This window comes from Leopardus geoffroyi, chromosome A2 (assembly GCF_018350155.1).
Source record: "Leopardus geoffroyi isolate Oge1 chromosome A2, O.geoffroyi_Oge1_pat1.0, whole genome shotgun sequence".
NCBI classification, from domain to species: Eukaryota; Metazoa; Chordata; class Mammalia; order Carnivora; family Felidae; genus Leopardus; species Leopardus geoffroyi.
In genome coordinates this window covers 65,927,660-65,949,761 of record NC_059331.1, presented here as the reverse complement: position 1 = coordinate 65,949,761, position 22,102 = coordinate 65,927,660, and the positions used below count along the sequence as shown (strand labels likewise).

The 22,102-nt window shown below is 49.7% G+C and overlaps 1 protein-coding gene across 6 annotated transcripts in view; it reads left to right on the top strand.

The window, feature by feature from the left end:
* Nucleotides 1-22,102, top strand: part of GRB10 (growth factor receptor bound protein 10) — a 185,221-nt gene that overhangs the window by 77,317 nt on the left and 85,802 nt on the right. For all 6 annotated transcript variants that reach the window (XM_045494287.1, XM_045494290.1, XM_045494291.1 and 3 more), the window contains one exon: nt 11,113-11,203. In XM_045494287.1, the coding sequence (XP_045350243.1) occupies nt 11,113-11,203 (91 nt within the window). The remainder of the gene's footprint in view (nt 1-11,112; nt 11,204-22,102) is intronic.

Here is a 22,102-nt window from a genome sequence, read left to right as displayed (position 1 = left end):
TGAGACGTTTGCCTTCTTTTTTGAGCCACAGTCACTGTATTGGCTAGAACTCACCCCCCTTTCACTAGAGCTCCTGAGACACAGAACCTCCCCCCCTTGTGAAATCATGGGGGCCCCAACCTCTGACCTCCAGGCCCGCGCCCCCGGGGTGATAGTTGTCCCCCTGTCCCTGGGCCCACCTACCTCCCATCTCCTTCCTGCCGCACAGCCTGGGCCTGCTTACTGGCCACTTACAGCTAGTTCTCAATTGTGCTCCGTGCGTCCCCCGGTCAGCACGTCCAGAATTAAAGTCCCGGATGCGGGTAGAAGGCCTCGCACACGGGAAGAGGTGATTTGTCCTTTAGGGGCTGCCGAGGAGGCCGGCAGGGTTCTGGATCAGGGCTGAGTTGGGGGCAGAAGCCCCGTGAGCCCTGCGGGTTTAGGGACTTGGTGGGGCCCACTTGTTCCCGGAAGCTATTCCCGTTCTCTTCACAAACGGCTGAGTGAGCGAGTCCACAGCCCGGGGATCCCGTTCCCTGTGCACTTGGGGTCTCCTGCCGGGGACACGGTATCAGAAGCTGCTCCGCCGTCGGTGGGACCCGCTGCAGGAAGAGAAAACTCCAAGGGAGTCGGACCCACGTGACCTGAACGCGCGCCATCTAGTCACCTACGCACCTTGGGTTCGCCGTGCCGTCAGCTGTGCACAGGTGGCCCTTCTCGCGGTTCTCACGCTACAGGTGGTGATGAAGGAGGTGAAGACGGGGGTCTTGGAGGCAGAGCAGGTGGAGGCAATGGAGGAGTCGGGGGAGACGGAGGTGAGGGAGGCGGCCGTAACAGCCAGATGAGTCGTGGTGTCAGTGAAAACAGCCACTAGGAACTTAACCGTGACTCTTCACGTGCGCGATCACCCTGAATGTTCCAAACCCTGACACGGTGAGCTCTAGTGGTCTTCCCCACGCTACTCAACTACTGATTTCTAGGAACCCTAGAGCCAGCGTTGTTAGCCAGTGAGGCGGGCTGCCTCACTGAGGTGGGCATGCCAGATCAAAAGACGGGAAGAAAATTGAGGCAGCAAAGGGAATTTGGGGGAAGCCGTGCGTTCGGATCGACAGGCTCTGGGCACAAGGTTTCTTTGTGGGGTGATGGAAGCGTTCTAAATTTAGATGGTGGTGATAAGCGTACGAGTGCGGTAATTACACTGACATTCGTGGGATGGCACACAGATGTGCAGATTACATTTATGTTCGTGTAACTTCTATCCCAGTAAAGCTGCTTAAAAAAAATAAAAATAAAAAAGGGGCGCCTGGCTGGCTCAGTCGGTTGAGCGTCCGACGTCGGCTCAGGTCGTGATCTCGCAGTCTGTGAGTTCGAGCCCCGCGTCGGGCTCTTGTGCTGACAGCTCCGAGCCTGGAGCCCGTCGCAGATTCCGTGTCTCCCTTTCTCTCTGCCTTCCTCTGCTCGCCCTCTGTCTCTTTCTCAAGTATAAATAAACATTAAAAAAAAGGAAAGAAAGGCAATTCGTCCACTGCTTTCGCTTTACGATGTCCAGGATCAGGACAGTTAGAGCTAATTGTGTAGAAGGAAGTGTCTCAGTATGGTGTTTATGGGGCAGTCTGTCTGTTTAGGTCTGTGGTGCTTGGGCGCAACGAAGTTCTCATGGAAGTCGGTTCTCTAAATAGTGGCCTTGTCGCTGCCACGCTTGGTGTCCTCCTCTTTTGGAGACGAGGTTTTGTTTCTCTGATGAGTGTAGATCCAGGTATGTGTGTGGTTGAGTCAGCAGCTTGCATCAGTACTATATAAATAGGAAGCATTACTCTCACTACACAGGAGGGCTGGCGTGGTGAGTAATTACTGAAAAATTAGTCCGTTTTCATGAAAATTGATGATCGTCTGTAGCTGGAGGGAGGCCCAGTGTGAGATCTTGACCACCCCTAACTGTGTCCATCTGGAAGTTATAGAGTGACGTGTGCAGCTGACCCCGTGGGCATTGGACGCGGGGAATTTACAGTAGACTGCAAGACAGTGCGTTCCCTTCTAGAATTGGATTCCGATTTCTTTTACACCTTTACCTGTGTTTTGTATCAAGTGACGAGACCCAGGGTGACTGTGTTTCACATACCGAGCTTCAGAAGCACTGGCTTGTTGCATGCGAGAGGGACCCACGACCTCACCAGTCGGTGGGCTGCAGTGGGTGGGGAGGGGGCCGCCTGGTGGGACAAGGCCCCAGCGGTGGCATTTGCCAGGGCAGCGCAGGGCAGGGTGTGGGAGGGCCGGGAGAGCACCTCTGGCTTGGCTTTCACTGCATTTTCAGGCCGGCCTCCCTGGACAGCCCCTTCCCCTTGCCCACGCTGTTCTCATGCATTGTTGTTTGTGTTTTGTTTGTTTGTTTTGGGGTTTGGTGTACCTGTGATGTTTATTTTTATTTTTTAAGTTTGTTTGTTTCTTTCTTTCTTTCTTTCTTTTTTTTTTTTTTTTTTTTGAGAGAGAGAGAGAGAGAGAGAGAGAGAGAGAGAGAGAGAGAGAGAATCCCAAGCAGGCTCTGTGTTGCCGGTGAAAAGCCTGACATAGGACTTGAACTCACAAACAGTGAGATCATGACCTGAGCAGAAACCAAGAGTGGGACGCTTAACCAACTGAGCCCCCCAGGTGCCCCTGGTGTACCTGTAGCATTTGAAATCTATCTGCATTAGGATTTCAGCTCATGGGTTTTGATGGAGTGTCCTCACTGGGTGAAGACATTTCGAATCCCCTCGTTCCGTACCAGGTGGTGTTAATGTTGGGTTATCTTAGAGTAATTAAGGGCGCCTTCTGTGCCTTCATTCAGGTCCTTGAAAAGATTGTACATTGCGTGGGGCCAAGGACACAGCCCTGATGCCCACTGGAGACAGAGACGTCTCTTACAGACATCTTGTCCCAGCTGTTTAGTATTTGTGTCGGGGCCTGCTGTTCACGGACACCTGGAACCTTCCCTTGCTGGACAAGTCCTTGGTTTACGTCGCCTGAATTTATTTCCCCCAGCCAACGTTTGAAGCCACCAGTCTGCCCCAAGGAAGCACACAGTTGCACAAAGCCTCACACTGACAGGTGGGAGACTGGGATTTGACCCCGGAGTCTGGCCTTCAGCAGTACGCTCCCATTTGTTACCCGGCAGATACCGCGCTGACCGTTACACTCACATGTTCTCTGAGGCACGCGTGCGTTGGTCCTGTATTTTTATTCAGATAAGGAACTGCTCAAACCGCCCAGTCTCTGTCTCGAGAGCGGTGTTCCTCTTGTGCATTGGGCAGCCAGCGTGGGCACCGATTTATTGAAGGCCCCGCTTGTCACAGGATGCGGGGGCCAGCTGACGTGTGTGGAGTCAGGCCCTGTGTGTGCCCAGGCCGTGCTGTGATGCATCTCACGGAAAGTGTGTCCTGCCAGGCTCATACAGGTGGGGGCGTGCCCTGGTGACAGTGCTCCATGATATTCCTTCCACCCTCGCCTTCACCCTCACTGCCTCCCCCGGGGGGGCAGAGGCATCCCTGCCCCAGATCTGGGATCATCAGGGACAAGGGGCACGCGCTGGTCAGCTCGCCCTCCTACTTCCCACTTTGAATTAAAGAGTGCAGCAGGACGAGGGGTACGGGACCATTTTCATCTGGGCTGTCAGAGAAGGCGCCTGAAGGAAGCGGCTTCTCAGACCTTGAGGATGAGTGGATGGTGTGTGTGGAGGACAAGGCGGAGAACATTCCACATAGTGAAGAATCCCCGGGCAGAGCGGGATGGGGAGGCATGCCTGCTGTGAACTGTGCCTTTGAGCTGGAGGGAAGCCAGGCCAGGAAGGTGGCCCCTGGAATATTCCGTGTAAGCAAACCACCTGAGGTAAGGAGTTCAGACTCAGCCCCGCCTTTGAAATGAGGGCCTTGCGGGCCCACGGGCCTGGGAGTCTGCATTCTGCCTGGAGAGGCTCGTGTGCTACTCTGGGGTGGGGTCTGACCCCACGGACAGCCAGGCCCACCAGGCTCAGAGCCCGGCTTGAGGCACCCTTTACATATAACCTTTAAAACCTTGGGTTCTCGGGGTGCCTGGGTGGCTCAGTCGGTTAAGCGACCGACTTCGGCTCAGGTCATGATCTCACCATCTGTGAGTTCAAGCCCTGCGTCGGGCTCTGTGCTGACCACTTAGAGCCTAGAGCCTGCTTTGGATTGTGTGTCTCCCTCTCTCTGGCCCCCGCCACCCGTCTCTGTCTCTCAAAAATGAATAAATGTTGAAAAAAATAAATAGATAAAATGAAACATCAGTGCTCCATCGGCAGAGAGAGGTAGGTTAAGCACCTGCCTGTGTGCAGCGGGCATGTGCCCAATGAGAGAGGAAGAGTATTTCAGGGAGGGCCTGGAGGGGTCTGGAGAAGCCAGCCTGGGGCCAGCAAGAGGCCTAGAGGAGCGAGCGAGGGTCGGTGGGGGGGGGGGGGGGGGGGGGCGGGCGCATTCTTGCAACTCCCGGAAGTATGGCTCACGAAGGAACTTTCTAGAAGACAGCACAGTCCAGCTGGACGATGCATCCCTCATCCCATCCTCCGCCTCCCCGTGCCCCATCGCCACGTCCCACGGGGGCTCCGGGACCGGCATGCCGGCTGCGGCTGACCTTGCGGGCTCATACCCCCGGCACCCCCCAGCTCGGAACAAAATCACTCAGCACAGCTTTACGCTGCAGGAGGCCGCTCTCCTTCCTTTTCACGGAGGCAGTGTGTCTGCCCCGCTCCACCGGATGCCCGCTTCCGACTCTGGAAAGTGTTTCTACAGCCACGCGGGTCTGGGGGGGCAGTCTGGCCCCAGACAGTGAAGTGACCTGCTCGGCCACTGAAGGGGCTTCGGTTCACTGTCCCGGGCTCCCACCTTCCCCAGAGGCGTAGATGGCCCAGGGACGAAGGGCTCGGGTTTGAAGAAGCCGTAGCTGCCAGCAGCCACCTTCGGAGAAGAATCCTGGACTTTCCCTCCAGGCTCCGGGCCTCCTGCCAAGGAGGAAGCTCTGTAGGATCGGCCCCTGACCCTCCGGGGAGGCTGGCTAATCTGGAACGGGAAACCCACCCGGACAAACAGAAAAACGGAGCCCTGGGAGACCCAGCCGCACAGTGACAGGCTTGTTACTCCTGGCCGGGTTTTCATCACCCTGAGCCTGGCCAGGGGCCACTGTTTGCCTTTGAAGAGCGGAGGGACGGGACGTTTGCGCCTTGACCTTCCGGAACCATGGGGTGGGGGCAGTTAGCCTCTCCCTGCTGGCTGTATTTTACAAACGCTACCGTCTCTCATACTGTTCCATCTGCTTTTGCTTCCCAGGATAACGGGACTCTTGACTGAAGCGTCTGTCTGTTCAGTTTTTAGAAGGACGGTTTTTATTGACCTGGGAGTTTTATATACGAGCAAATGAGCCACGCTTCGAAATTACGCTCTTACTGCTGTAATTTGTCATGCATCCCTGTCGGATTTTGACAGTCCTTGAGGTGTAGAGTTGCCAGATAAAGTATAGGATGTCCAGTTAAATTTAGACAAACTACAAAAGCTTTTTTTGTTTTGTTTTGTTTTGTTTTGTTTCTTTCTAGGCGAAGTCCCATGTAAGTTGAGACATACTTAGACCAAAAAGCGGCTAGGGTGTCTATCTGAAATGCCGGTTTCACGGGACATCCTGTATTTTTATTTGCTAAATCTGGAAAGTTACTTGTATTCTAGAAAGATACCTCAGTGGTGTCGGGTTAGTCTAGGGCCTGAATGGGTTCAGGGGATGCCCCGGGGGCTTATGTGTCCCAGAGGGACGGGCTGGGTGGGGCCTAGGGGGGTGGTAGGAAGGCTGACCCTCTTACCCTTGGTTTATCCTCTCTCCACGTACCTGTGGTCTGATTTCCACCAACACGTGTATTTCTAATGAGTACTAATTACTCATTTATATGTAACTAAATGCTATAGAAGAGAATTAAAAAAAAATTTAACATTTATTTTTGAGAGAGAGAGACAGAGCGTGAGTGGGGGAGGGGCAGAGAGAGAGGGAGACACAGAATTGGAAGCAGGCTCCAGGCTCTGAGCTGTCAGCACAGAGCCCGACATGGGGCTCGAACTCACGAACTGTGAGATCATGACCTGAACCAAAACCAAGAGCCAGATGCTTAACCTACTGAGCCACCCAGGCACCCCCTTGTTTTCTTCTCTTCTCTTTTCTTTTCTTTTCTTTTTTCTTTTCTTTTTTCTTTTTTTCTTTTCTTTTCTTTTCTTTTTCTTCTTTCTTTCTTTCTTTCTTTCTTTCTTTCTTTCTTTCTTTCCTTCTCTTTTTAACATTAATTCACTTTTAAGAGAGAGAGAGAGAGAGCAGAGAGAGAGAGAGACAAAGCATGAGCAGGGGAGGGGCAGAGAGAGGGGGAGACATCAAATCCAAAGCAGGCTTCAGGCTCTGAGCTGTCAGCACAGAGCCTGACGTGGGGCTCGAACCCATGAACCATGAGATCATGACCTGAGCCGAAGTCGGCTGCTTAACTGAGCCACCCAGGCGCCCCCAGAAGAGATGTTTTAATAATTTAAGCAAACTCTGGAAGCAATTCTAGAAGAAAATGAGGAATTCATGTAAAAGGAAAAGGAGGACGAGCGTGTGCCCCTGGAAACGTGTCAGAAGATGTGATACAGAGAGTGTGGCCAGGGCTCAGGAACCAGCAGATCTGGGTGGCTGAGGCTCAGACACACGCACGTGTGGAGATTATAAGGTGGGATGAAGGTGACCTTCCAGCTCAGGCAAAAGGGCAGAGCGAACTGGGGCCAGTATCTGGTCTCACTGCATCCTTTCCACCAAAATAAACGTCCGAGACAGGGAGGAGTCAGAGTACATCAAGTCAGAAAAGGGACCAAGTAGAACATACGTGGATGCTCTCCAGATTCCTTGAGAGAGGGCAAGGGCAGTTATCAAGCTGGCAGCAGTGAACTGAAAAGAAAAGGTCAGGGCACTTGCCTACCTTGAATTGAACTTGTGAGAATCAAAAGTATAGTTAAAACGGCAGACAGGATGGGAGAAGCATTTGCTACGAATAGCAGTCAACTGTGTTTCTTACCACATGAAGAGCTCATCCTGGAAGGATTTGAGGAATAAACCAGAGTTTCCAGTGGGCGGAGGAATCCACAGGCCACCTGGGGGGTGCTCTCCCAAGCCTTGGGCCCTGGCTTTGCACTTCAGGGTGTAAACAAACCTTCTGCCAATAAACCTTCTGGAGGGGGGTCATTTAATGCATTTTCCAGATGAACCAGTTGACTCAGACTCCACGTAACTGTCCCCAAGGGGCTCAGCTCCCGAGGGGTGGGTGGGCTGTGGCTCGCCTGGAAAGCCCCGGTGCGCTCGGTCTAGCTGACCTGTCTGAGGGTAGTCCAGAAGAAGAAAGAGAAAGGCCTAATGAGCTATGAGAAATGGTCAACTTCGGTATTTAAGACCTGCACCAAAAACCACAGGCCAAGGCTACGGTTTACCTCCGGCATTGGCCAGAAAAAAATTCCAGAAAAATCACCAGTGTCAGCGTGCCACAGATGTTATGAAGCGGGTGGTTCTCTTGTCTTGGGTGGAAGGGTAAAGCGATACAGACAAGAGTTTGACAAAATGTATCTAGATTCAAAAACAAGAATGCGCATGAAACCTTTGGCCCGGTGGTTCTGTTTTCAGGGATCCGATGCAAATAATCAGAAATGTGGACAGTTTTATGCACAGAGGTGTTTCTTGGATTGTTGTTTGATGCTGAGATTTGCAAGTGGCTGCAGGTGTTCACTAGAGTAGTTTGGAATCCAAAAACAGTATTTACCAAGGCTTTCAAATACCATCTTGTATGGGTACCTGGGTGGCTTAGTTAAGTGTCCGACTTTGGCTCAGGTCGTGATCTCACTGTTTGTGGGTTCGAGTGCTGCGTCGGGCTCTGTGCTGATGGCTCAGAGCCTGGAGCCTGCTTCAGATTCTGTTTCCCCTCTCTCTCTGCCTCTCCCCTGCTCATCCTCTCTCTCTCTCTCTCTCTCTCTTTCTCTCTCAAAAATAGACATTAAAAAAAATAAAATAGGGGCCCCTGGCTGGCTCAGTTGGTTGGATGTCTGACTTCAGCTCAGGTCATGATCTCACAGTTTGTGGGTTCGAGCCCCGCGTCGGGCTCTGTGTTGACAGCCCAGATTATGGAGCCTGCTTCCGATTCTGTGTCTTTCTCTCTCTCTGCCCCTCCCCTGCTCACATTCTGTCTCTCGAAAAAATAAACATCAAAAAAAATTAAAAAAAAAAAAGCATCTTGTAGCGTTAACCGGGTAGGGGAAGGCAGCGGAAGCCCAAATCGTTGACCCCGTGTGATTTCCAGTGTCTGGCCGTGCACAGTAGTGGTGCGGGGTCCACAGGAGAGCTATCACTTACCCCACCTGCCCTCGTGGGATTCAGGTTCATTTTTATTTTCCATCTGCTCTGTGCTTCCCCAAAACGTACCTGCTTGTTTTACAATTTGGGAAAGAAAGAAAAAATATGTATCCCGATGGCAAAGAGCCGGCTGGATGGGGAAATGCCGGCTGAAATGGCAGACACTAGCGGAGGGGGAGGGGTGAACCCGGAAGGGGAGGCTTCGCTGCATTTGGGGGTCTGGGGTACCACCTTGTGCACTAACCCCAACAGCCCAGTTCCGTCCTCAGCACCTCAGTGGGGCTCCTGGTGGTGTCCTCTTGTCTCCAGACTTCGTGTCCTCCAGACCAGCCCATCTCTTCTTTTCTAATCAGAAACTTCCGTTTGTGCTTGCTTTCTTTCTTTCTCGTTTATTTATTTTAATGTTCGTTTATTTTTGGAAGAGACCGAGCACGAGCAGGGGAGGGGCAGAGAGAGAGGGAGACACAGAATCCGAAGCAGGCTCCAGGCTCCGAGCTGTCAGCACAGAGCCCGACGCAGGGGTCGAACTCAGGAACCGTGAGATCATGACCTGAGCCGAAGTCGGACGCCCAACCCACTGAGCCACCCAGGCGCCCCAGAAACCCGTTGTTAACTAACCGTATGGTCACCAGTATGGAATGGATTAATGTCACTTGAAGGACTAAAGTCAGGTTGCACACCCGCCTAGGGGAGTGGTCCAGGGCTTGGAAGTGCTGATTGAGATGCTCCGTTGCCATGGGAGATTTCAGCAAGATAGGCTCAAATTCAGTAACATGTGTCCTTTGATTCTGAGTCCGTTTTTTAGCGGGATCATTTGTAACCCCATGCGATCCAGATTTCCCCTACACGTTCTCCGTAAGTAATTCAAACGTCGCGCACAGACGTATCATGTTTGTGCATTTTGTCTTCTCTCTGGGAGAACAGACCGAAAACTGATAGGATCCATCCCTGGGTGAGAGGAGAGAGGCTCATTTGGATTTTTTTCTTTGTGCTTTTCTTTAGCATCTAGATTTTCATAGTTAGCAGGTATTACATCTTTAAAAAAAAAAAAAAAAAAAGAACGCCCTTTGTTTTGGAGGGAGAGAAGCAGTGAGAATATCCTGTCGCACCTTGGGGCTTTGATCCGTTTTGCCCAGATTTTCTGGGGGAAGGGGTGACGGTGGCTGGGCCTCCCCAGGGAGTGAGCCGTGTCCTTCTGAGGGGTAGATGTCGGTGGGTTGAACCTTCTGGACTATCTCCCCAGTGCCCCCGAATCTGCCTCCCCAGCTCTAGAGAGCGGCCCCCAGCACTGCATTGACCACACCCACACGTGTATACGTGTGGGTCAGCGTGCAGTGTATACGTGTGGGTCAGCGTGCACACGGCGGAGGGCATAGAGTATCGCCCATCCGTTTCTATGCTCCCAGGCTCTGGACAGTCAGCCACTTGCTGGGGGAACATTCGGGTGATAAAGCAACTTCCTCAAAATGAATGAGTTTCTTGGAGTTTCTTGGGCAGCTTGGTGGGAAGGCACTTGGGATCTAAAAACCCCACTGCCTGGGTTCTAATCCCCGGGATGCCCCTTCCCAGCAGGGGTAGTAAGGTGGACATAACCTTCCTGAGCCTCAGTGTTTTCATCTGTAAAGTGGGAGTCCTGCTGGCAGTGTAGGCTCTGTGCACAGTGGCTGGTGCAGGTGCCCAGGCACGTGGAACATTCCACCCGAGGCAGTCTGCGGTTCCTGTGCAGAGGTAGGGATGAGGTTGATGAATTGGCTATTTTTGCCAATACATTATTACTCTCAGAGCCGATGTGTTTTGCAGACAGAGTTCTAAAAGCTAATTACAGAGGTAATACATGTGCATGGTCAAAATTTCTTAAATCTGGAAGAGAAATTTGACCTCTTTCCACCCCAGGTTAATTCCTGCTAGTATTTTGTTACAAGCGTGTAAATCTTAAAGGACCCGTTTTCTTTGCCCGTATTTTAATGCGTCTTTCATTGGCTTGGTTCAAAGTCTCATGAAGACATTTTGCTAGAGTTGTGGAGCTGGTCGTAATATTGCTGTTGTAACTTTTGCCTAAGATTGTTGTCCTCATCTTGACATCTTAAAAAATGCCACCGAGCCCTCCCGCTTGGTAGAGGGGGGCCAATTATAAGGCAGACTCTGGATGTTTCCGTACCAGATAACAGACCGCCTGGGGCTTGATTACCAGTAATTGTTGCAGAAAATGCGTGTGCTCCCTGGAATGCTAATTATTTATATTCATTGCTTAAATCCAGCGGTTGACAGTAATTCTTTTTGAGTTGCTCTTCAGGCAAAGCAGTTGAAGCCAGAAACAGAGAGTAACTTCTGTCCTGACTCCCTTGCTAAACAGAGTGGTACCTTCTCAAGATTAACTTCCTTATGTTATGTTACGTTACGTTAAAAATGTTTATTTATTTTTGAGAGAGAGAGAGGAGAGACAGAGTGCAAGCTGGGGAGGGAGGGAGACACAGAACCCAAAGCAGGCTCCTGGCTCCGAGCTGTCACCACAGAGCCCGACACGGGGCTCGAACCCACGAACCACGAGATCATGACCCGAGCCGAAGTCGGACGCTTGACCGACTGAGCCACCCAGGTGCCCCATCCGGTGTACTTTAAACAGCTGTCCTTGAGAACTAGAAAGGTAAAGAAATTGAAGAAACAGGAAGAAGGCAATGTGAGCGATGGTGGATGTGGATAAGTGTGAACTTTTGACTGAAGCCTTTGTGTTCCTATTTTCTGCAGGACCAGGTGGAGCAGACACCCCCCGTCAGCCCACGAGACCTGGCAGGACCTGGCTTCCCAGCGCAGCCTGACCGGCTCACCAATCACCAGGGTAAGAAACGACAAAATCATGGTGACCCAGATGCCCTATCTTCCAACTGTGACTTTGCCACGTGCTGGGGCTCTGTATGCCAAGAAATCGTTCCTGCCCCTCATCTGAGAAGATTCTGGCCTTGGCTCTTCTCCCCTTTAAGGAAAACAAATTCAAAAACGGGGAGAAAATGTGTGGCTGTGAGATCTTCATATACAGGTGCCCCCTGCTTTTGGAAAGTCCATTCTCCACTGGTTCGCTTTTGCAAAAGACCTACCTCCGTACTTGTCTTTGCTAACCGAAAGCGATCCTCCAAAGAGGATTTCCGCTTGGACAAAAAAGGACTCGGTGTTCCTTTTGCAGGGAGCCAGTATTGCGTGGGACAGTGGCCCCGCCACGCCCCTGTCCCCGAGCTCTACCCCGTGCTAAAGCATCTGGCCATCAGAGCCTTGAGCTGTGAGCCTCTCTGTGTCTTCCCTCCATTTATGTCGTCCGTCCGGAAGCAAGATGTGTCTTAAGCTATCGGAGAAGGCAGAGAGAGGTGATTTTTGGTGCTTGGAACGCTCACAGGGTTTGTCATATAAATTAACGGTAGCGAGGGGAAAGCTGTCTTTCTGTTCAGTGGGCAAAACTTCACAGTCAGTTCTACGGAGATTTATCTAAGGATGCAACTTAAGGGCAACTTGATGTTACCTATCCAGGGCTCCTTCATGGTGAAATCTTGTGGCTTTTGGCATTCTTTTTTTCATGTTTATTTGCTTTTCAGAGAGAGTGTGTGCCCAAGTGGGGGAGGGGCAGAGAGCGAGGGAGACACAGAATCTGAGCTGTTAGCCCAGAGCCCGAAGTGGGATTGCAACCCACGAGCCGCGAAATCACGACCTGAGCCGAAGTTGGAGGGCTTAACCAACTGAGCCACCCAGGCGCCCTGATTTTGGCATTTTCATATTTGCACTTAGGCTGGTTTTGTGTGTCTGTGCTCTTGGTAATTCTCCACCTTTCTGTGATTTCTTCTGTTCCCCTTGTGTTAATTTCTGATGGGATCATCGTGGAAAAGAAAGGACAGGGGTTAAAAGCAAATTGGGTCTTAGGGATACATACTTTGATATGGGGTGGGCAGCCCAAGAAGGGACCCAGTCTGGTTTGGGGGAAGGGACCAGGAAAAAGGCACATGACTCACGGTGTGGATTCCTACAGAAGTTAAGTCCAATAATTTGTAGGGTTTAGAGCTGGGAGGAATTAGAATAATCAGGTTTTTGAAATTGCTTAGGCAGAAAGAGGATGGAATGTTGCAAAAATAAAAGCTGGGAGCTTGATAGGAAGTCAAAGAGATGTTTCCTCAAGTGTTAGAAGATTCATAAAACAGTCAGGCTTTTCTGTGTCAGGCACACTTTCCTGGTCGTCTTTTAAAAAACTTGTAACAAGAAAGAGGAATATCGTTAATGTCGGCTTTGAAACTTTGGAAAATTTTAATTTATTACCTTGCACCACTTAGCAGTGGTCTCATTTAAGGTGAAATAATCTAAGTTTTGGTATTAATGTTCATACACAAGTCTACGTCAACGCTTTAGTCAAGAAAATTGACTAGATAGAAGGAAATTTACACAGAAGGAGCTTATTTATTTAGTTTTAAATTATTTATGTTGAGAGAGAGTGCGTACGTGCGCAGGGGAGGGGCAGAGAGAGAGAGAATCCCAAGCAGGCTCCACACTGTCATTTGCAGAGCCAACACGGGACTCGGTCTCACAAACCGTGAGATCGTGACATGAGCCGAAGTCAGATGACTGAGCCACCCAGGTGCCCCAGAACTTTTTTTTTTCCCTTTTTAACATTTCTCTGTTTATTTTGAGAGAGAGAGCAAGAGTGGGGGAGGGACAGAGAGAGAGGGAGACAGAGAGTCCCAAGGAGGCTCCGTGCTGTCAGCACTGAGCATGACGTGGGGCTCGATCCCACAAAAACGTGAGACCGTGACCTGAGCCGAAGTCGAAACCGTGAGCGTCTGCTCAATCGACTAAGCCACCCAGGCGCCCCTTGAAAGAACTTTTTGAAGCTTAAAGCTTCTTTAAGTTTTGATGACACCTAAGGTGTACTTTGAAGCATCCTGTAGATGTCACGCCTGCTCGGGTGGTGGCAGGGAGGGCTGCGCGCCGAAGGCAGGGTGGGCTCCACGTGGAACAGAGCAGATCCCCTCTCCTGCTCCGGAGCTCCGCAGCCCATAGTTGAAGCTGAGGGTGATGCGTCCCCGCACCTGAAGCAGGGTCTCAGGGAATGAATGAACGCGTCTCCACCTGTGACATTGAACACCTTTCCCTCCACTCCTCAGTAATTGTGCACACAGAGCTTGTAAAACAGGACAGTCAGGAGGACTCAGCCTGGCTGCACCACAGGACGGGTGATTCTCCATCTCCTACTGAGAAGTGAGCCACCCGAGTCAGCAGGTCGCGTTTCCATACGCAGCGAAGAGAAGTCTATCAAAGGCTTCGAGGGAAGCGTGTGTGTCACACTCAGGGCGGTGAATGACAGAAGAGTGTCATGAAGGACCGGACACCGTGACACGCACGATGGGAAGAAATGACAGAAACAGGTGGGCGTGAGGAGCCCACGTGTTGGAAGTGAGCTGTTACGCCAACCGTTATTGGCATTTTAATATTTTACTGTTAACTTATTTTGGAGAGAGAGAGAGGGTGAGAGCTGGGGAGGGGCAGAAAGAGGGAGACACAGAATCCGAAGCAGGATCCAGGCCCCGAGCTGTCAACGCAGACCCCGACGCTGGGCTCAAACTCACTAACCGTGAGATCGTGACCTGAGCTGAAGTCAGACGCTTAACCGACTGAGCCACCAGGCGCCCCAGAGGGTGCTCAGAGAACTCAAAGGAAAGGGGAAGGTTAATCCACATCTAAAAGCATCTAGCAAGATTCTAGAAAACAGAGAACAAACAGAAGATCTGCGGAGAAAATGCAGACTTCCCAGCGCGTGAACGACGGTTGGACTGACAGTCAACGTGGGCACAGCCAGAAAATAACGCGGGGTGTTTTCAGAGGGCCGAGGGAGAAATGGCTGTCTGCCTGAAAGTGGATAGCTACATCTACTGAGAGCAAAATAAAGCTTTTTCAGGCAAACATTGAGCACATTTGTGACTGGCAATCTTCCCTGAAAGATTTATTGAAAGCTGTACTTCAGTAAGAAAAGGCCTGGAGTGTCGGGAACAGTAGTAAGGTTAAACTGAACGTTGGATGATAATTAGACCCTGGGAGCACACACACGCGTGCGTGTGTGTGTGTGTGTGTGTGTGTGTCTGTCTTGTGAGGTTTGTTCTGTGAGTGATTCTGTCATCATAAGACCCCAGTTGGGGGAAGTAGAATGTAAAACGATTTGAGGCTACGGTTAAGAAAAAGTATACTAAGTTATGTACGTATTTTAAAATCTTAGCTGCATCTAAAACACGGATTGTAACTAATGAAAGAATATGCGTAAAATCTGTACTCCTAACCTAGCAGAAGAAGATATAAGGGAATCCGTATTTAATAAAAACAACCGACATCACCAGGAAAGGAGGAAAAACAGGATGTGAAGAATAAAAAGGATGTCAGACAGAAAATACTAAATAAGATTGTAGGAGTAATTCCAAGGATATCTGTTAACAGTATTAACAAGCCCCGATTGGTAGAAATACATAGAACCCTGCATCCAACAGATAGACTCTTGATTCTTTTCTTTTTAAAACATTTTTTTAATGTTTATTTATTTTTGAGAGAGAGCGCGTGAGCGGTAGAGGGCTAGAAAGAGGGAGACAGAGGATCTGAAGCAGGCTTCACACAGTGAGTGCAGAGCCCGTGGCGGGGCTCGAATTCATGAACTGTGAGATCATGACCTGAGTCGAAATCAAGAGTCGGCAGCTTAGGGGCGCCTGGGTGGCTCAGTTGGTTAAGCGTCTGACTTCAGCTTTGATCATGACCTCGTGGTTTGTGAGTTCAAGCCCCACGTCTCGGGCTCTGTGCTATCAGTTCAGAGCCAGGAGCCTGTTTCGGATTCTGTGTCTCCCTCTCTCTCTCCCTCCCGCACTCATTCTCTGTCTCTCTCTGTCCTCAAAAAATGAATAAGCATTAAAAGAAAAAAATTCTAAAAGTTGGCAGCTTAACCAACTGAGCCATCTGGGTGCCCCCTCTTGATTATCTTCTAAAATCTGTGTAACTTTTTAAAAAGTTGACCACATAGGGGCACCTGGGTGGCTCATTTGGCTAAACATCCCACTCTTATTCTCAGCTCAGGTCTTGACTTCAGGATTCTGAGTTCAAGCCCCACGCTGGGCTCCACACTGGGCATGAAGCCTACTTAAAAATTTTTTTTTTAAGTTAACCACATATGGAAAACTGCACTAAAGTTTTTAAATTTTTTAAAAAATATTTATTTTTGAGAGAGAGAGAGAGAGAGAGCGCGCGAGCATGCCCATGAGGGGGAGGGGCAGAGAGAAAAGGAGACACAGAATCCAAAGCAGGCTCTAGGCTCTGAGCTGTGGGCACAGAGCCTAATGTGGGGCTCGAACTCACGAACCATGAGATCGTGGCCTGAGCCAAAGTTGGATGCTTTTAGGCGCCCCTAAAACACTAAATTTTAAGCGATCCATGTCATGCAAGCCACGTTCTTTGACCCAGTGTGATTAAATCAGAAGTCAACAGAAAAAGTCCCAAACAAAATGTGTAATATGTGTGGAAACTTTAAAACACAGTTACCCCACTCCTGGGTTACAGAGAAACTCAGAACGAAAATACCAGTTAGTCATTTAGAATTGAATGTAAAATGAGTGTACTTGCAGGTAGGAAGTTATATGTTGCTGCTAAATTGTATTTGAGACTCCATTTCTAATCTTGGAAGAGAAACGGAAATTAGAAGCATCAAAGATGGATGGATAATGCTAAGGAACGTAGAGGGAGTAGTTACAAAAATTAAGATCAGAAATTACGAGAATGGTGAAGAAAGTATCAACGGGTAGGGACCAAGCGAAATGTCAGCCTTTTGCAAAATCTGGCGAAACCGTGAACCTCTAGTAGAGTCCCTCAGGAGGGAGAAGGCACACAGGAAAACCACGCGAAGGGCGCGTCAGAGTTCAGACAAGAAAACCATGAACGACTTCATGCCTGTAAATGTGAAAATAGGGGCGAAATGGATAAAGGGTCGCAGCAACAAAGGCAAAATTGCAACACCCAGTGCTGACACCGATGTAGAGCAACAGAAACTCTCATTGCTGGTGGGAATGCAAAATGGGACAGCCGCTTTGGAGGGCAGTCTGTCGGTTTCTTGCAAAACTCAGCTTGCTCTTGCCGTACGACCCAGCAGTTGTGCACCTCGGTGTTTACCCAGAACAGCTGAAGATTTAGGTCCACGCAGAAGCCAACCCAGCGATGCATGTAGCTGCCTTGTTCGTCATTGCCAAAGCTCGGAAGCAACCAAGACGTCCTCTGTTAGATGGATGAGTAAACTGGTGCGTCCAGACAGTGGAATATTCCTCAGCACTAAGAAGAGGTGAACTATCAAGCCATGGGAATACAGGGAGGAGGCTGGGCTGCACGGTACTGTGTAAAAAGGAGCCCGCCTGAAAAGGCGACATGCTGATAGGATTCCAATTCCGCGATATTCTGGAAAAGGAAAAACTACAGAGGCGGTAAAAAGACCAGTGGTTGCCCGGGATGGTGACAGAAAAATCTTCTCTGGGTGGAGCAGAGAAGATTTAGGGCAGTGACAGTACTGACATTATGAAGACATATGATGTTACCGGGATGGGTATGGCTGTGCAGGTCCCCATATGGCATGCACACTACCAGGAGCGAACCCTAGGTCAGCCGTGGACTTCGGATGGTTATGGTGTATCAGCGTAGGTTTATCCGTGGTAAAAATGTACCATTTCAGTGAGTGATACTGACCAGCGGGGAGGCTCTGCATGTGGGGGGGGGGGGCAGTAGGTTTATGGGAAATCTCCATACTCTCCTCTGAATTTTGTCATAACCTAAAACTGCTCTAAACAAATAAAGTCTTTAAAAAAAAAAAAAAACAAAAAAACAACACCAAACTGACACCATTAGAAAGAAAAACTAACCTAGAGGTTACCTAAGAAAATCAAGAGTATTTTTCCTGCACGGCGTGCAGGGAATGTTCCGTGACGTGACCTAATGTATAGCTCTGTGAGTAGTGTAGACAGCACTCAGAAGTTTTAGGTAGAGACATCGGAAGAAATAAGAAAGAATAGTTGAAAGAGGAAAACAAAATGAAACAGTTTGACTCTTGGCAGAACACAAAATCTTAATAAAGAAATAACTCAGAAGAATGGAGTTCAGTAATCAATACCACCCCCTCGAAAGGGCTCAGGGGTTTTGCAGATGAGTGTCACAAAACCTTCAAGGAGCAAATAATTGCCCTCTTTGTATGAGCTGTTGGAAAGGTAGTGCCCAGAGCCTCTCCCACTCATCCTACAGTGTTTTGTAGCTTTGCAGGAGACGGTCCAAGAAATCCAGATACAGGCATATTTCACGTTACCGTACAACCACAAGGTCCACGTAAAACATTAGTCAAATTCAGCGGTCAGTCGTAAACATCGAACAAACGTTATGACCAAGTTGGGTTTATTATGATTGTGCAAGGGTGCTTTACCATCGTTACATGATGAAGACTTTATAACACGTTCAGAGATTTAAGGGGAAAAGATGGGCATCTCACCAGTGACCACAAGAACATATACAATTCTCCACTCGTGCGATGCAAAAGAAACGATAAGAGAACAAAACTCTTACTGAACCAGTACTTTCAGAAACCTCCATAACCAGTTTCTAATAATATATTTGTCAAAAATGTACAGCATCCGTCATACACGCAGGAATAATATTAGAGTCGTGTCCATGAAAACCTGGAATCACACCCGAGTGCCTGTTGTCAGTGGGGTCTTAGCCAGTGCAACAGAATACTAAACAAACAGAAATGACACTGAAACGGAGTAATGAAATCCATGCCTATTTGCAGATTACCCAGACAGAGAATCCGCACAGACTTACAAACTTTTAAAATGCATGAGTTCTGGGGCGCCTGGGTGGCACAGTCGGTTAAGCGTCTGACTTCGGCTCAGGTCATGATCTCACGGTTCTTGAATTCGAGCCCCGTGTCAGGCTCTGTGCTGACAGCTCGGAGCCTGGATCCTGCTTTGGATTCTGTCTGTCTCTGTCAGAAATAAATAAAACATAAAAAAAAAAAAAAAATGAATGAGTGCTTCAAGCAGGGAGATACAATGTGAGATCAACAGATAAAACAGCACAGTATCTTGTGCAACTATAGAAAACAATCAGGAGGCGTAATATAAAAAGAAATCCCACAGACAATAATAGCTAAAATCAGAAGGTATCTAGGAATAAGTTAAACTCGATTCCTTGACATTGTATGATGTTGCTGAAGCACATAAAAAAAGACGTAAATAACTGGAGCCCTATCCCACGATCGCAAATCAGAAGACTTACCTCGCAGAGGTGTCACGTTATCAAATTTACCTTTAAATTTAATGCAGATGTGACCAAGTCTTGCAGAGTTTTGGTATGACTTGACAGATAGCTTCTAAGTTTCTTTTTATTTTGAAGATTTTATTTATTTTTAAGTGACCTCTATGCCCAACTTGGGGCTTGAACCTACAGCCCTGAGATTATCAGTCACACGCTCCCCCGACTGAGCCAGCTGGTCTCCCTAGAGGGCTTCTAACTTTAATGTGGGGGGGGGGGTTGGTAACAAGGCTTCATTAAGAGTCCTCACAATTAGGAAAGTGTGTGAATGATTCATAGACGTGGAGACCCAAGGACCAGAACAGACAGTACCGTAAAGAGACCTACCCATTTACGGACATTCAGTGTAGCACAGAGAAGTCACAGCCCATCAGGAGGACCCGCGGGACTGGGTGAGGGTGACTGGAGGATCCCTACCCCCATGCTATTCTCAGTCATCAATTGTACGGCAATTAAACCACGGAAGGTGGAAAACAGCGGTTTTAAAAAACTTAAGAGTAGGGAGAATCTTCATGCCCTCAGGCTGAGAAGGAATTTCTTCTGTCCAGCTTAGCGCAACCGTAAAGGAAAACTGATGTTTGAGGGCATTGCAAACACGCATCTGTGTAGGGACATAGCGGCATTTAAAACCCTCACCGACGTCAGCCTGCGGGGGAGAAAAATCATTGCGGTGCATTTAACGCGCGGAGTGTTAGTATCCTCCGCTTATCGCGAAAGCCCTGCAAATAGGAGAAACGGTCAACTGGGAGAACTGGCCAAAAAAGCGTGCGCAGGAGGGCACGCTGTGTCTGTGTCTGACTGCGGACACTCACGTCACACAGAACGTGGCAGCGACGGAGCTGAAGAGGGAGGGGGCCAAGGTTCGGGGTCTGTGATGGGAATGGAAGGGCGCGCGCTTCTCCGTCAGGTGTGTCAGTAGGGAGCCGTCCAGCGCCCTCTGTAGGGAGCGGGCTCGGGGTCACAAGACGCAGGCCTATGAGAACCTGCCGCCGACCCTGCGGGGCATCTCCGAGCCTCCCCGGCCCCCCTCTGCGGTGGACACCAGGGTCAGTGCTCGGTTCCCCGTAGCAAGATGCCCTGAGACCACATGACAGAAATTGACAGCCATCTGGTGCCTCCTTACTGTGCAGGGCGCCCTCGGATGCTCCGATTATGGGCCTTAGGTTTGCGCCATGTGTTGGATGTCGACTCGGCGGGTCGTTCGCAAGGGACCTGCTGTGCCAGACAAAAGATTCTCTGTAACTTTCCTTGACTGGCCCTTTCTCTGGCAGAAAGATTTAACACTCTTGTTTGTATTCGCTTGCTCCTCATGTAAGCAGCTTAGTTTGGGGTGACAGTTGCTACAAACCCCTCACACTCCGGGAAGGGAGGCATTTTCCTTTAAAAAGTTGGTGGCTTGGGGCGCCTGGGTGGCTCAGTTGGTTGAGTGTCCGTCCGACTTCGGCTCAGGTCATGATCTCACGGTTCGTGAGTTCGAACGCCGCGTCGGGCTCTGTGCCGACAGCTCGGAGCCTGGAGCCTGCTTCGGATGCTGTGTTTCCCTCTCTCTCTGCCTCTTCCCCGCTCATCTTCTGTCTCTCTGTCTCTCAAAAATGAATAAACGTTAAGAAAAAATAAAAATAAAAAGTTGGTGGTTTGGTAACAGCTAGAATTGTGCTTGGCTGGTTTTTTAAAGATAACGCTTTTATGGCAGTCAAATACATAGGACAGAAAAACTGTTCCTTTTAACTTTTTAAGTGCATAGGTCTGGCATTCATTATTTTCACACTGCTGTGCCGTTATTAGCACCGTCCGTCTCAAAAACTTTATCACCCCACACGGAAACTCTGCATGCCTCAAGGCAGTAATTCTCCCCAGCACTTGGTAACCTCCGTTCCGCTCCGTGTGTCTACGGTTTCCGGTTACCTCACGTAAGTGGAATCACAGGATATTTGTTCTTTGTGCCTGGCTTATTTCGTGTAGCACTGTCTTTGGGGTTCATCCTGGCGCATCAGTTTCATTCCTTTTATGGCTGAAGGCTGTTCCACAGAGCACACGCTTTATGTTGTTGGCCTGACCGTGAACGTGTGCTGGGTTACGTCCACCTGTAGCTGCAGCAAATAATACCTGCTGGGGTCCTGCTGTCCCTTCCTTTGGGTACAGTTAATAATGTGGTCAAGCTTTTTCATTCTTTTCTTTTTTTTTTTTCTTTTTTTTTCTTTTGAGAGAGACTGAGACAGCGCAAGTGAGGGAGGAGCAGAGAGAAAGAGAGAGACGATTCCAAGCAGGCTCTGTGCTGTCAGCGCAGGGCCCGGGGTGGGGCTCAATCCCACAAACCGTGAGATCGTGAGCTGAGCCAAAATGAAGAGTCAGACGCTTAACCGACTGACCACCCAGGCACCCCTGGGTCAAGTATTTTCTTGACAGTATTTTTGATAACGTGAGGTGTCCGAGGATTTTAGAAGTTTGGCTTTTTCTCATTTTATTTTTAATTTTTTTTTAATGTTTATCGTTATACTTGAGAGAGAGAAACAGAGCGCCAGCAGGGGAGGGGCAGAGAGAGAGGGAGATACAGAATCCGAAGCAGGCTCCAGGCTCTGAGCTGTCAGCACAGAGCCTGATGCGGGGCTTGAACCCACGGACTGTGAGATCATGGCCTGAGCTGAAGTCGGACGCTTAACTGACTGAGCCACCCAGGCGCCCTGGCTTTTTCTCATTTTAAACAAGTTGTTTCTGACGGCTGTCGCTGCTCCCTGCAGACGCTGAACTGAGCGACCACTCTCACCAGAGCACAGCTGAGCAAAGGTGGCCCAAAGAACTGGGAGATGTTTCGGGTCTGCTTGTGGAGGGCGCTACAGTTGCCTGCATGTTCGTTTCCAGACTGCGGTCCATTTGGAGACGGGGATATGTGTGCATCATGGTGAAGCCTCTGAAGATGTATTTAAACCATTGCCCATGGCCCCTGGAGTCCTACATCAAGGGACCCAGCGGCTCCCGTGGAGACCCCAGACCGCAGCCCTCGGCTCCTGAAACGGAGCAGTGCCTTTCCGCCCTGGCCTTTTGCACTCCTGTCCAACCTGTCATGGCTTCTGGCTGTAGCTTCTTCTCTTGGTTGTCCGTAAGCCAGAAGGATGGTTGTTAGCACGTAGTTTCAACGTGCAGAACTATGTGGGGGGGGCCTGGCTTCCTTTCCCATAACCGTGTATGTATGGAGAGCAGATGTGTCGTGGGCATATTTCAGGACCTTCCGTATCTCGTTGGATAATCGGTTTGCTGAGTGGGAGAGACCAGAATTAGAGAAGGTTGTCAGTAGAGAAGGTGAAGTAGGTCGAGAAAGATTGTTGTGTTTTGTTTCCTCCGCTGCGGGGAGCCACGGCAAATGTCACAGATGTTGGGGGCGGCCAGGCTTTGG